Raw genomic sequence first — 15,139 nt, 5'->3', positions numbered from 1 at the left:
TCTGTATGATTGTTCTTTGTTCTAGTTGGATTTTCAGATATTGTATTGTACAGTCATCGTCTTTCCCCTAATTTAACACTTTTTCTGTTGTTAGGCCAATCATTCTTACTCAGCTAAATGATTGTGTCTGATGAAGTTTTTTTTTTTTTTCATGATCCTGCTTCTATTAATTCTCAGAACAAATTTGATGCAGTAAAACATTAGATAATGAAAACTTTTCAAGTTAGGTAGACCAATGTTTAATTGCCACATGAAGTGCCACATCATGTGATTTAAAAGTGGATCAGTAGCATTGTCCAATGGTTTGTCTTCCATTGTTTTCCAAAGTCTCTAGTTTATAACATGTAGGTTCAGTATTTGAACAGGTTGATGCGGTCATCCCTTGATCTGAAAATTGGAAACTGGGTTTGAACCGTTCATGATTAATTAAACTTCAATTTTGCAGCTATGTCTACATACTAATAAGGGTCCTGCTTTCTATGAGCTTGTTGTAGCAGATCTTGCTTATACAATAGAAGTGAATAGAACATGTGAAGTTTGTAGCTTTGGAGTGGTAACAGTGGAAATAATGACGAGAAGGCATCCAGTCGTCATCGTCATCATTTGCATTACCAGCCTGACAAATGCCAATTGGGGAGATGTTTTGTACCACCTCATTTCCCCTCATCGTACACATCAAGGGAAGTGCGCTCTCTCGTGAAGATGGCATTTTCCTGCTCGAATTGCAGTCTTCCATCTTTCCAAGAATGAAACAAGTCATCTTTCCAACAATGAAACAAGTTTTCAACAACTCAGAACTCAGAGGCTGCATCATTTGTCAGTCATTCCCTATGACGATAACATGTACTGAATCAATTCTAAGAAAGAACATTCTTCTTTCCTCTACTTCAATCTATCGTCAGCGACGGTCTTCTAATTTAGTGTCTTTGGCTCTTTGCCGTGCTTCAATTAGGGTGAAAGTTTGAAGTTGTGCCTGGTTAGAATTTGCAGCCAACTGGGAAATCTACCTGCTTCAGTGACTCCTGTAAAATTAACCTTGCAATTTCAATATTGTTTCAAGCACTATGAGTGAGAATAATGATGATGCTTGACTTTAGTGTGCTTTAATCATGAAAATGTTATTTTAAAGCAGCTAAAGTCACAACCTTGATGCATCAGATATGATGACGATCCATCACATTCTCTTCGCTGTCTGAGAATTACAATTTTTTTGTGCTCATAAACTGTTGTAATTTAGATTCTTAAACAAAACAAACAAAGAAAAAGGTTCTGAAGTAGGTCACTGATCACTGGTTTCATTAGTGAAAGTAAGTAGGACCTACAGAATATTCACCTTATTGATTGTTTATGACTACAATGTCTGACGGCTTTAAAGCATTTGTTTCTGCTATTACTAAGCACAACCAGAATTTTCACGTTATTGATTGCCTAATGCCTATGAATACAATGACGAGGCCCCTTTCTTCTTTGAATAACAGCAAAGGGGGCTCATACTACGCACCCTACCAGCCGCTCTCACTACTTTCTTGCTAAGCACAGTGTGTGGAGAAATAGAATTTCTCAACCTTATAATTTCATTTTACCCTCACCGCGAAGTGTTCATTGGTATGCTTATATAGATGCACCTTTTGAGTGAACGAGCGAGGTTTATCCACCCTCTCGATAAACGTATTTTCAGCTCACATTTTTATAATCCAAACTTGTTAATATTTTCAAATATATTGAATAAAAAGCAAACTGTCAATCAAATTGCACCGTTTGTATCAGACAAAATGGACGATTCATTCAATAATTATTAATTTATTTAATACAATGAAATGATCAGTAATTTTTGTTCACCAAAAAAAAAAATTCATATACATAATATTATCTAACCCTCAATTCATACTGACACTGAATACTCTCTCTTAAAATACAATCGGACAACGTTTTTTTGGGTGCTTAATTCGAGCAATTAGCATTTTCGCCGCATTAGCGAGATGTGTAAGCAACCACCAACTTCTCAAAGCATATATGCACGCAACCACATCAAGTAGTTACCAACTTTGTAGGGAATCTCTTATTATCGAGTCATTCACACGCAGTCACGCACTCAACTCATAGCTGGCGCTGCTTCCTTGTTATCTTGCCCCTGATTAGCTTAAAACAAATCTAATGAAAACTCCACGCCATAGCCATTAGCCAGCACACTGCTTTTTCACTAACCCAAAACTCCTACACACTTTGCCTACAAATACTAATCCCACCACTTTCCCATTTCTCTCATTCAGACCCCATTTCCATTTTCTTCCACATTCTCAGTCTCAAAACCACCACCCATGGCGTTTCACAGGCACCTTTTCAGAAGCGTTATGAAACCCAAGATTGGTGGTGCTAGGGTGTCTTTCTCTACCGTTCAATCTGCCACTGCTGACGAAGCAGCTGTGCCTTCTTTGCCGCCGTTCGATTACGAGCCGAGGCCCTACAATGGGCCACGCGCCGATCAGGTCTTCGAGAAGCGGAAGAAGTTTCTGGGTCCTTCTCTTTTCCACTTCTACCAGAAGCCTGTATGTTTCTTTCTTCTGGGTATTTTTGGGTGTGAATTGGTAGAAAAGTGAAAAATGGATTGATTGTAATGATTAAAGTATCAGTCTTTGTAAACCAAGATGGGGACTTTTCAATTGGGCTAGTATTAATCTTTGTGTTTTTTTAACCAAGATGGAGACTTTTCATTTGGATTAGTATGAATCTTTGTGTTTTTTAATCAAGATGGAGACCTTTTCAATTGGGACATTAGTTTCAAGATCCATTTATATTGTGTCACATTGGAAATTATTAAATTTAACTAGGGACTCTGCCACCCCATAGTGTGTGTGATTTGACGCATATATGTAAGTATTTAGATCAGTCCAGATTCTTGAGTTCTGATGCCCCTATATACCTTATTGCGTTATGTCAGTCACCACTAGTTCATTTGTTTGTTTGTTGTCCACTGTTGTATTTTGGGTTTTAAAATTTTTTGTTGTGTGCACAGATCAATATCGTAGAAGGGAAGATGCAATATCTGTTTGATGAGGATGGCAGGCGCTACCTCGATGCTTTTGCTGGAATTGTGACTGTTTCTTGCGGACATTGTCATCCTGTTGTTTTGAATGCTATCATGGAGCAGAGCAGGCTTCTTCAGCATGCTACGACCATATACTTGCACCACACAATCGCAGATTTCGCAGAGGCATTGGCTTCAAAAATGCCTGGAAATTTGAAGGTTTGTTTTCTTCAATCTGTATCTCCAGATGAGTTCTTGACATTCAATATGATTCTTGTTCATAGTAGAAAATGAGTATAATCAGTCGGTTAGGTATATTTAAGCCTTTGCTCTGACATGTTATATAACTACCAGAGCACTCTTTTTATTCTCTCTATTTATCGCCTTTTGTTGCTTTGCATATTTTCTGTACTCGACTTGTATATCTTCCGATATAGATTGAAACACATGCTTCGTGGTATGAATCTATGTCAGCGTTTATTTGATACTTTAATTTTGAACAAGATGATTGTACTTGCAGGTGGTATACTTTGTAAATTCTGGGACAGAAGCAAATGAGTTGGCGATGCTGATGGCTCGTCTGTACAGTGGTAGTCTTGGCATGATTGCGTTGAGAAATGCATATCATGGTGGAAGTTCCAATACGATTGGTTTGACAGCGCTGAACACATGGAAGTATCCAATTCCACAGGTTTGTGCTAAAAAAGTTGTATATTTAGTGACCTGAATTGAGAACTCATCCAAGTTTGGTGTAACTACAAAACTCTCTAATCAGTTATACACACACTTGGTGGAACATGCCAATTTTCTGAAAAATCTGCTGAAGAGCAGCTCCAATGTTGCAGGGTGAAATTCATCACGTTGTAAATCCAGATCCATACCGTGGAGTCTTTGGCTCTGATGCCAAAAGTTATGCTGAAGATGTGCAAGATCACATTGATTATGGGACTTCTGGAAAAGTTGCTGGATTCATATCGGAAACAATTCAGGTCAGCACTGGTTTGGTATCTAATGAGGCCTAAATTAGTACATAAAACCACTATGATTAGGCAGCTGATGATTGATTAGTTTTTTTTCCTCTTTATCTAAATGTAGGGAGTTGGAGGAGCAGTTGAATTGGCCCCTGGTTATTTGAAAATGGTTTATGACATTGTTCGAAAGGCTGGTGGTGTCTGCATCGCTGATGAAGTACAAACTGGGTTTGGCCGCACTGGAAGTCACTATTGGGGCTTTGAAACTCAGGGTGTCATTCCTGATATTGTAACTATGGCAAAGGTCTTTAACATATCCATTAGATAGTTGTGTTTACTGCCCAAAGGATTGACTTATGTGTTTTGATGTAACTCAGTAGTTTATGATCAAGGTGCATGAGTTTTTTGCCAAAGATGACTTGATTTTAGTGAAGCACAGTACTTATTTGCAAAACTAGTTACCCAATTTATTCCCAATTTACAAATTTTCAGGGCATTGGAAATGGATTGCCCTTGGGAGCAGTGGTGACTACACCAGAAATCGCTAGTGTACTAGCACAAAAGACACATTTCAACACATATGGTGGAAACCCTGTATGCTCTGCTGGAGGGCTTGCAGTTCTTAAAGTTATTGATGAGGAGAAGCGTCAAACTCACTCCGCTGATGTTGGCTCTCACTTGCTTGGTCGTTTGAGAGATCTTCAGCAGAGACACGACAGTTAGTACCCTTAAACTTTGTACTATTTTAGAAAGTGTCTTTCTCTGTACATATATCTCTGTAACTAAAGCACCTAGCACTTATGTTTGCCTCTCTCATGGTCCTTTATCGGATAGGAGATTAGCTGAGCTAATAGGTTTCTGAATGTAGACAAACCTTACTCTATAGAGCTGAACAGCCCTTGTCGCCAAGATCACTCTCTAAAACAATAGAATTACTCTTTCCCATCATTTTCCCTTTAAAGAGATGTTAACCCCACCGATTCTACAGTTAGCAAATATGATGGGGTAAAGGGGTGACTGGTGAGAGGCAATTGTGGGAAAGGCCATAGAATTTGATTGCTCCGCTTTTCCCAATCTTCAAAATTTCTTAAAGAAAAAATGGCATCATATTCCTCACAAGTTGGTGGACATGGGCTGAGGTTTTGACATTGCTTTACAGAAATACCCCAATTAAATTTTGAAGATACAAAGAAAGTGGATAGTTATATTTTATGGAGCGGTAGAGGTCTTTTCTTTGTTTGGTTTATAAATCTGCTTGAATCAAAAGTGAATGGTGGACCTTCTGAGGTTGGGTATGTATAGGGTCTCGTATGTTTTTGGCACTGTGATGATTTTATTGGTGAAGCTGGTTGTGGCTAGTTGTTGGCTTTTGGGTTTATTTTCAATGACCATTAATTGTGAGAACAGGGAAGGTTTCAATTTTCCTAGGTATGTGGTTGTGTCCCTTTTTGAGCTATATTTGTGTGTTCATGGTGTTTGATTTATGCTAGTTTTCGTTGTGTTGTTAAGGGGTTATGTCGGGGTTTCCTGAATCTGCCTTCTCAGGTGCTTGTGGTCTGGTACTCGTGGCTTTTTTATTTCGTCTTTTGGTGTTGGATTTGCAACCATCGAGTGTTTCTCTTGTATTTTTTTTCCCCCAAATAAGGACAATGTTTCATAAAGGACTGATGTAAAAGCTCGGAGGCGACAAAATAGCAATAATGGCAGGTCATATTTTCCTTTGGTGCATGTTGGAGGTTATGTGGTTGGATATTAAACAGACCTTTACCTGTAAAGTTTTGGTAAAAATCGTCGCTTTTACTTGCTAACATATTTAATTTTTCTGAGTCCTGGAGCATACCTCAAGGTATATGACTTAATCCCCAGAATAGTTCGTGTAGCTTTATCTGTTAATATAGGTAATCAATAATCTCCCTATTGTTCTTTTGTGTAAGAAACTATTCTTTGTTAATGAATTGAGAGCTGCTGATCATTTCCCAATTAGTGTCATTAGAAAAACAAAGAGTGGATCCAAATTAAATAGGTGTAATATGTCTTTTACAATATCTTGGTTTGGTCATTTCTGAGATGCTGTGGGGAGAATGTCATAGCCAATTTAGACATAGCTGATCATTACATGCAGAGTTGGTTCTGTTATCCCCTTTCTGTTACAATTGTATCATGCTTAAGACATTGTTTTATAAGTTGTCAAAAAAAAAAAGGCATTGCTTCATCACCTCACTAAATACAGTCTGCATAGTGCCTACTGTAGGATCACTTGTATTGTATTTGGCAAGTCCTTTCTGAATGCCGTACTTTGTTCTCTAAATTGGTTATATATTAGTGCATGTGTTCTTAATTTCTTTTGTATGATATTTTGTTCCAGTCATTGGTGATGTGAGAGGCCGAGGATTGATGGTCGGAGTAGAGCTCGTGACCGACAGGACTGAAAAGACACCTGCTAAGGCAGAAACTGCGGTGTTGTTTGAAAACCTTAGAGGTATTAAGACACCCTCTCAATTCCTCGTATAATATGGGAAGCTCCTCTTTCAAATTACAGTTTCTCCATGAACTTTTTTACTACATACTAATTATTATGTTCTTCCTGATTGAAGAGCTGGGAATTCTGGTTGGGAAAGGAGGTCTACACGGCAACGTATTTAGGGTAAAACCACCAATGTGTTTTACCAAGGACGATGCAGGTACTTTTTATGTCATTTACTTGTTATAATTGAGCACATATCTGACTTCCTGAGAAAGAATAACCTGATCAACACTATCAGAGACACACACACACACACAACAGAGATGACGTAAGTTCAGCTGATAAAAATCAATTGGTGTTCACATTGTGACGAAATACCCAACTTACCTGTCTATATGTGCAGATTTTCTTGTAGATGCAATGGATTATTCCATGTCAAAGTTGTGAAGCCAATGCTTGAAGAAGACAACGAGGTTCTGTACTTTGTAAATTGCTTTGCTTAGAGGCTCCTCCACTAGGAAACTTGAATAATGTAGTAAATGTACGGTGAACTTCCTTGAGTTTTATGGTCATTCAATGAGAAATAGCCAGCTTGGTGTTCCCCGACACCCCATTCATCAAAAATTACAAGTGCATAAGTAAGTAAAAGCATAGTCCTTGCCAAACAAAAATGAAGCGAAATCATCATGAAAGAGGCTGCTCTTCTGAAATTCTTGGGGTTTCAACTTTCAAGCTTTTGATTTTGAGCTAAAATGGAGGAGGGTACGAGACTATGAGGAGGGGAGATGTGAAGTGGGGCAGATCTCAAATTAACATCTTTGGCAAATTAATTTTGTGTTTACATGTTGCTCATTGCCAAATGCCAATTTGCAGACAAACTTTTTCATATCATCTCTTCTTCAATTTTGCAACCCTAATCGTGACCGTGCTTCCGTCGTATTCGTATACCTTAATTTTATTCGTTCGCTAATTACACGGTAACTAAAACCAGAATTTTTTTTTTTCCTAAAAATAGCAAGAAAAAGAAGAGAAGAAGAGGAGATGACTTGATTGCCTCTCTACCTAGCAAAACCTTAACAGCTTGAGAAACTTATACCTACCTGGCAGTCTGGCACCAATACTGCTGCTAATTTCTCTATATCCAATGCCACCTAGCACCTTGAAATAGTGACTGAGACTAGATTTAGCTGGGGTAAGTTGACAAGAAGGTAGTTGCTTTCACTTTTAGTAGTCAACCTCTCCATCTAGATTAACAGAAAGAGTAGCTAGGTAGTAGTTCACATTGTAGCAGTTCCACATTTTTCTTAATCTATCTATATACACTGCCAGTTTCGTTGTGATTCTGTAAGTCTATGTTGGGACGGACTCATAATCTTTTGCTCAGTAAAAATGCAACTCCTAATTGCTTCTGTGATGCTGATAAACAAGGATTTGGCCGAGGAAGCCTAATATGAGGTGTAGAGAATTCAATCAATTTCGTGATCATTTGCTTAATGCTGCTCATATACAGAAGCGTTAGATGTAAGGTAAAGCTCTTTCTGTATCTTTATGAATCTTTTTCCTTTGGAGCTTTTCTGTGTTTGTTTTTGTTTTCTTACATTGTCTCAATTCATTATCTTCAGGTAGTGATTACTTTCTCGTGTCATTGATGAGAAAGTCTATTCAATCCGGAAGAAGAACTTGGTTCTACAGTTTCTTCTTGAGCTTTTCCAGTGACCAGAATCCCAATGAGCAAAGAGGCAGATACAATTCTTAGCAGCTCTTCAACGATATTGGATAGAATCAAAGTGGAAGGCCTCTATTTGGTATATATGTACAACTGACATAGTTAAGTATTCTTCTTCGAGATACAAACAAACATTAAGGATCTGCGACATATTGTCACCAGAGAACATTACAGAATGGTAAATAGCCTAGAGAATTAAGAATATGATTTTATCAGCTACTGTAGTGAGACATGTTTTGAGTTGCCAGAGTTGTTGGTTAGCATTCTAGTTTTTTCCTTAACTGAAAACTGTTTCTAATTGAATCTATATATTTGGAAACATAAATTTATAGTTTGAGGCATCTAATTGGTTACAATTTTCTTTGTCATCAGTGAATTGAAAGTTCCAAAGACCTGGCCAGCTTATTTGGGAATTGCAAGGTTTAAGGGTCGTGGCCATGCTAAGATCACAGGGACTTCTGGTGAGACTCACACTTTCTGCAGACAACAAAGATCATGCAACTCCTTACCAGCTGGAATCATGAACCACTTGATGTTTGACCATAAACCGATCAACAATACAAACTCAGGAATGGAGATTATCTTTCATCATTTTACTACTTCAATAGACATTGCGAACATTGCAAAGAGGAGAAGATATTACTTGCAAAGGAAGGAATGCTAAGAAAAGGTGTCGGGGAAGATTATACAACATTCTTTGCTAGAGCTATATGGTCATCGGGCAGCAAGGGCTGGCCCATCAGGGAGTTCTCTAAAGGCGAAAGCCAAGGAGTTAGTAATCAAGGAGGGATTGAAATGTAAGAGACTTCATGGTTCAGATAATTAACTACCTAGGGACAATTAAATGTGGAATGGAGATTGAAGATTGTATGTTGATGATCATGGTGACTTCTGTTTCAGTTACTTGGGACGAGCAACTGTTAATTTTATTTTATATCTGAGATTCTGAGTCATAATAACCCTTTTATAAAAAGTCCAAAGTGTTGTATTCAAAACCCATTATCTCTTGTGGTGATCAACTATTTGCTCACTACTTCTGATGATTATGAAATTGCATATTATATATGATAACCAGGAACTTGCTAATGCCTTCATGTTTTGAAACTGTGAGATGATCACTGAGTTATCGTTATTGTTATGCTTGTGTTGGTGTTGATGCATAGAGAAGTATGAGCAGTGCTTAATTTTGGAATTGGGAGCATTCTGAGTTTTTACTCCCAGAAGAGTTTATGTTTCTAAAGAGCCAATGTTGCTGGTGTAGCATACGACGGAGGCAAAGAAAGAGTAGCATAGCATGGATTAGAGGAGTCTTAGGATTTTTAATTACAAGGACTTTATGGATGAAGATGCTGCAGAGTTCTTATCATGAATTGGTTTTACTCAACCTCAATTAATTGAAGTCCATATATATATATTTGCGGGCCTACCAACACAATCGATCAGAAGTCCATGATGAAGTAACGGTACGTTTCTCTGACAACTTGTCAGGTCATATGAAGACGGTATATATGAACCGCTTTGCTGGTTCTCCCTGTGCCACCAGGAGTAATGGTGAATAATGAGATCTCTGGTCAACCGATTTGCTTATGATTATCTGTACCGCCTTGACTTGAGAGAGCAGCAAATGATGTTATTTCAACATTAAGGTTGCATTTTCTTCAATGATTTTCATTTTTGTGCAGAGACGTTTTCCTTTCTTTTGTTACAAGGCACGCATTCATTATAGTAAGAGCATACACGAAGATTGTACCACACTTTATAGAATGCTACATTTGGGTTTACACAAACAACGTTGAGTTTCAGTCAGACATTGGGTCTAACAAACATAGAAATTGCAGATCAAAAGCAACTATGATGATATTAATAGAAGATGTTTACTCTAATAAACACATGCATGTTTCTCCGTTTCTCATACACATACCATCGAAGGCCGGAGCTAGCATCTGAGGAAATAGCTAGCCGGTAAGTAAATCTTGATCCAACTATGAACACTAATAAGAGTTATTGCAAAATCAATTGATCGTTTAGAGTTGGAAGTAGAAGAGAAGGGGAGAGCTTTATCTTGTGCAACTCAATAGACCTGAGGGTCGGTTAGTTCCCTCCATTGTTATGGTCCGTTGGATCTCGCTAATCCAACGGTTAGGTTTTCTTAACTGATTCTCGCGGGCAATTATTCTTTTCGTTATTATTTTTTTATTTTTTTTCCTATTTTCTTATACATATAAACCTTTTAGACCCTGCAGCCTAATCAGTCTGGACTCTCTGTAGAGCTCTGCCGTTTCTCAATCTCTAGGTACATCTACTCCTTCTTAGATCAATATTTTGGGTTTATATTTGATTCTCATATTTGCGTGGTTTAATTTGGGTTAGTTACTTTGTCATATCTGTTTTTTTTTTCTTTCTTTCTTTGTTTCATCATCTGCTAATCAAGGCAGTAGTTAGGTTTTGCCACACCAATATTATCTCTGCATGTGCTTTGGTTTTAAAAGAATTGCTTTCCGTGGTTTTGATTTAGTATTTGGATGTGGAGATGGGATAATTAGAAAATTTAAAGGTGGATAATTTAGTTCGGTTTCTATGTCATTTGAATTTGAAGAAATAGCATTCTAGGTGAAAGCAGTATTTTAGTCATGTGAGCCAGCAATGATTTGGAAAGTTAAAAGTTCATCCCAAGGTCAAATTTTTGGCATGGGCAGCCCATGCTAAACAGCATGCTTCAGAAAAAGAGGCCAGATGCTTGCTGAAAACCAATTTGATAACATTGTGTGCCGAAAGATGGGACAAAATTCTGACCATGTTGCGATTCATTGTGAAGTTGCTCAACTACTTTGGTCCAATTTAGAGAACCCGATTTTGCATGGAATCCTCCGGAGGGGTGCTATCCTCTGTTAAGTTCAACACCTAGAGGTCTTTTCTTTCCAGATCAGATCATAATAGGTTATCAATGGGAAAAACAAGATGGTTCTCTCAACGTATGTGAAAACAGTATTCATCTACTATGGTACTTAGCACCCAACAATAAGGAACAGGACAGTTTCTTTCATAATGCCATAGTCAGCCAGCTTGCTCCCATCATCTAATACTATTCCACAGTAGATAATCTTCTGCTGCTATGGTGGAAATCCCTCATTGTAACTTGTATTACCACTCAAAAATTCAAGATGTATCTGCATTTGAATAATACGAAACCCAAGGTCGACAAGGGTAGACTCATTTTGTATGCAGCAATCAGCCAAAGTACCGTTATCCTCCACTTTCTTGCCAGCAAAGATGAGCCTCTGCGCATTTGGTGCAGTATCCTCCTTATCTGCACATTCTCGATTGTTTCAGAACTCTCAACCTCCAGAGTGATTCCCGGACTTATGGAGTTTTTTTTTTCATATACATAAAAAAAATAAAAAATCATTCCAGAGTGATTCTATTCACAGACTCGACATCCCTTTCTTGAGTTGTTTCCCTGAAATGATTAGCAGCTTCTCACTTGAATCCTTGCCTTTACACCATCTATGGTATCAGAGCTTTCCACCTCAAGACTAATGGTCTTAATTGCCACTCAAGATCTTAACAAAAATGCATATATACAACCTCGCAAACAAGATACCAAACCAGAGAGGTTGAGAGCAACTAAAGCCTTGTGGCTTAGTTTGGATGGAAGGGAACAATCAGATTTTGAGGATCATAGAGAGTCAGGGTAGAGGAATTGTGGGAAAAAGTTTTCTATCGGTTTCTGTTTCAGAAACTTTTAGGGATGTAAATCTGTCTTCCATTTTGTGGAATTGGGAGGCACTGATTAGTTAGTCATCTTCCTGTATTTTCTTTTTGTTCCTGTAATTTTGTCCTCGTGTGTGGACTTCTGCTTCACAGTGTGTTTTAGTAAAGCATCTTTCTTCTCAAACTAAACAAATAAATTAAAACACTCCTTAGTACAGTAGTAGAAAAGCACTAGATATGGTAATTTTCTTCTGTAAGGAAAGATGGGCCTGGATATTGGTATGCCTTTGCAGAACTCTCTAGTCTTTTTCTGCTGCAAAAAATAGGGCACCTTTGAGAAGCTACTGTTAGGTATCAACTGCATGCAAAGGCATTCAATGTCCTTTTTATCAAATACTTCTTGGTATTAGCCTAGTCTATCTTGGAACTGATATGGGACACAAGTATCTTGATATATTCAAGAATATCATCAAGTGTGTATTATTAGTCTCTATAAAGTAATGTTTGATATTGAACAGCTGAAACTGAGCTTGTAGAGGCAGGTCAGATATGCTTTCAGCTTGATAAGAGCGGTTTTTGATGTTTCATGTTAATGATTCTACAACTACTATACTGTCTTGCATTTGATGTTTTTCATGTAGAAAGTCCAAATAACTGGTGTCTACTTTGGGATACCTTATTTTCATTTTCTGGTGGTTTGTCTAATTTTCTTGTGTTTGGCTCAGCTCCACAAGAATAAGCTAATAAACTTGGTTATTATCTGAAAAATGTGCAGACAATTTGAAATTGAGTTGTAATTGTTTGAAAAGATTCACTTATGTCTCAAAATTTAACTGTCTGAGGTTTGGTTAAAAATGATGCGTTGCTATTTATATCAGTACTGACTTTAGTAAAAATTTTGATTCCCCTTGATAAATGGTTACAGTTCAGTAACATAACATCTTCCGTCATGTTTCCACACCACACACACACACACACATATCATGTAATGGAGTGCCAATATATTGATACGTAATTTGAGTTGATTCTGGTTATGTAATTACTCATGTGAATTTAGACTTTTACAATATCTATCCTGTTTATTGTTCACGTTGAGTTTTATCAAATTTTGTGGAATCATTCAATGACATTTTGAAGATGGTAATGTAGGGATTTTCATCTTCATTTGGGATTTACAACGAGGCCGAGGCTTTATCCAGAATGAGCATTTTGCAGACTACTTCTTACCAACCTAGTCTCTGTGTCAGAAACACTTCTCAATCACTGCACCTCTCTTCTAAGCCATATATTTTACCAGTCCATGCTAAACTTCCCCTTCAAAATCCTTCCCTGGCAATCCGTAATGCATCAAATCAGCAACAGTGCATGCCCATATTAAAGAACCAGAAATGCAGGGCTGCATCTACATACCAACATTCTTCACTTGTCTGCTTATTGGGCGGCAAGGGAAAGCATGGAAGTGATAACGAGGTAATCTAGAGACCATTCTTTAAGTCCTTCTGTGCCTTGCTGCAAAATAGTTGGGAGTATATATGTTGAACTATGTTGCTATAAATACAGGACGTACATATGGTTGAACTGAACTATGGGCTTATTATTTATCAAGGTTTGTTGATCTAATCTTATATATAAAGTAATATCTAGTAGGGGGATTAGTGATTTTTGTCTGTGATCTATAGGGAGGCTTGCGCCTATAATATAAGAAGAGTTGAGAAACACGTACGTTCTTTGAAATGTGCACGAGTCTTTGCGAGTGTCCAAATACATATCAGTAACACTGTATATACTCACTGTACATCTTATGCAACCAGGGCTCCCCATGGAAAGCTCTTGAGAATGCAATGGGTAATCTGAAGAAGGAATCATCGATAGAGGATGTATTACGTAAGCAGATTGAAAAGAAAGAGTTCTATAAAGACAAAGACAGTGCAACACGTGGTGGTGGCCGTGGACGTGGTGGTGGCGGCGGTGCTGGTGGCCGCGGGGGTGGTGGTGCAGAGGGCTCTAGTGGATCAGATGAAGGCTTTGCCGGAATCATTGATGAAACATTTCAAGTGATTCTAGCTACTATTGGGTTTATTTTTCTGGTATAATCCTCACTACCATTTGTTAAACTTGTTTTCTTCGAAAGGTAAGATGAAGGATAAAACTCACAGTGCACAACTGCACATAAGTCAAAACATAACAACTAACACAAGACTGGCTTGTAGCTAGCTAGTAATATGAGTATTAAATTAGTAGATTGCTGCTTAAATGAATAAGCTTCCATGGTTGGCCAATATTCTTACCAATCTGGCTGTAAAATAGGTTGTTGGTATGGGAGAAGATCTATGAGAAACAATTTGATTTCATAGAGGTTACCCACGTCATTGATTGTTATAATTTATCACGTCTGTGTTGGCTTTAATTTCATGGGGTGTGATGTTTTGATTATCATGCTTTAATCGAATGTGAGACCCTTCTTTTTCTTATTGTAAATATGGTTTTAGGACAACCCATCATGTGTCCTATAACACCCTCATGCGATATCTAATTACATTTGAAACTTGAATTTTTGTTGCAGTATGTTTACATCATCAGTGGCGAGGAGTGGGCTCGTTTAGCGAAAGACTACCTCAAGTTTCTCTTTAAAGGATCCGAGAGTGCTCGTTTGAAGCGTGCCATGGACAAATGGGGAAGGTTCTACCAGAAGCTGACTGAGAAGTTGTATGACCAGGTTGGAGAAGGCCATACTCAGTACCCCAACTTGGTGGGATAGCCCTGTGAAGTACCGCCACATTGTTAGATCTTATTTAGCATCAAATTCAGATCAATAATCGAGTCGCACTAGTATCGGTTTGCTCACCTTCCCTCTACATTTTGCCTTTGTTGCTTAAAAGTCATTTTGATTGACCAGGACGTACTTGTTGGTCATATCGAATCATTATTGATCGAACTGTGAAAACTTGGTTTTACATTTCTTACAAGAGCAATAAAACTAGCTGCAATGTGGATAGAAAATTAAGTTGCAGTAGCTGGAATACAAGATCACAACTCTCTTCATCTTTTTCTTGCCTTGTTGACTACGTCATAGACCAGATGCTCTGTGCTAGTGTAAATACCATGTAATAGTAGTGATACGAAAAGTTACCAAAGCTCAGTGTAGATTCGTTATACTGAATTATACACGGTCAGTTTTCTCAAGTACATTGAGTAGTCAGTTACAAACATACATCGAGTATAGTTAGTTTTCTCGATAACAT

The 15,139-nt window shown here is 37.9% G+C and overlaps 1 protein-coding gene and 1 pseudogene across 1 annotated transcript; both read left to right on the top strand.

Annotated features, from left to right (window-relative positions):
• Positions 1-1,937: 1,937 nt before the first annotated feature.
• Positions 1,938-7,346, top strand: LOC112186512 (alanine--glyoxylate aminotransferase 2 homolog 1, mitochondrial). The gene is made up of 9 exons (XM_024324963.2): positions 1,938-2,546; positions 3,014-3,244; positions 3,546-3,716; positions 3,871-4,014; positions 4,121-4,300; positions 4,489-4,714; positions 6,362-6,475; positions 6,591-6,677; positions 6,864-7,346. The coding sequence occupies exons 1-9, from the start codon at positions 2,319-2,321 to the stop codon at positions 6,905-6,907; spliced, it is 1,425 nt and encodes a 474-aa protein (XP_024180731.1). The 5' UTR covers positions 1,938-2,318; the 3' UTR covers positions 6,908-7,346.
• A 2,631-nt stretch (positions 7,347-9,977) lies between these two features.
• On the top strand, positions 9,978-14,978 carry LOC112186513 (annotated as a pseudogene).
• Positions 14,979-15,139: the final 161 nt, after the last annotated feature.

The sequence above is a fragment of the Rosa chinensis genome, chromosome 2 (genome assembly GCF_002994745.2).
Source record: "Rosa chinensis cultivar Old Blush chromosome 2, RchiOBHm-V2, whole genome shotgun sequence".
NCBI classification, from domain to species: Eukaryota; Viridiplantae; Streptophyta; class Magnoliopsida; order Rosales; family Rosaceae; genus Rosa; species Rosa chinensis.
This window is presented reverse-complemented; position numbering and strand designations above follow the sequence as displayed.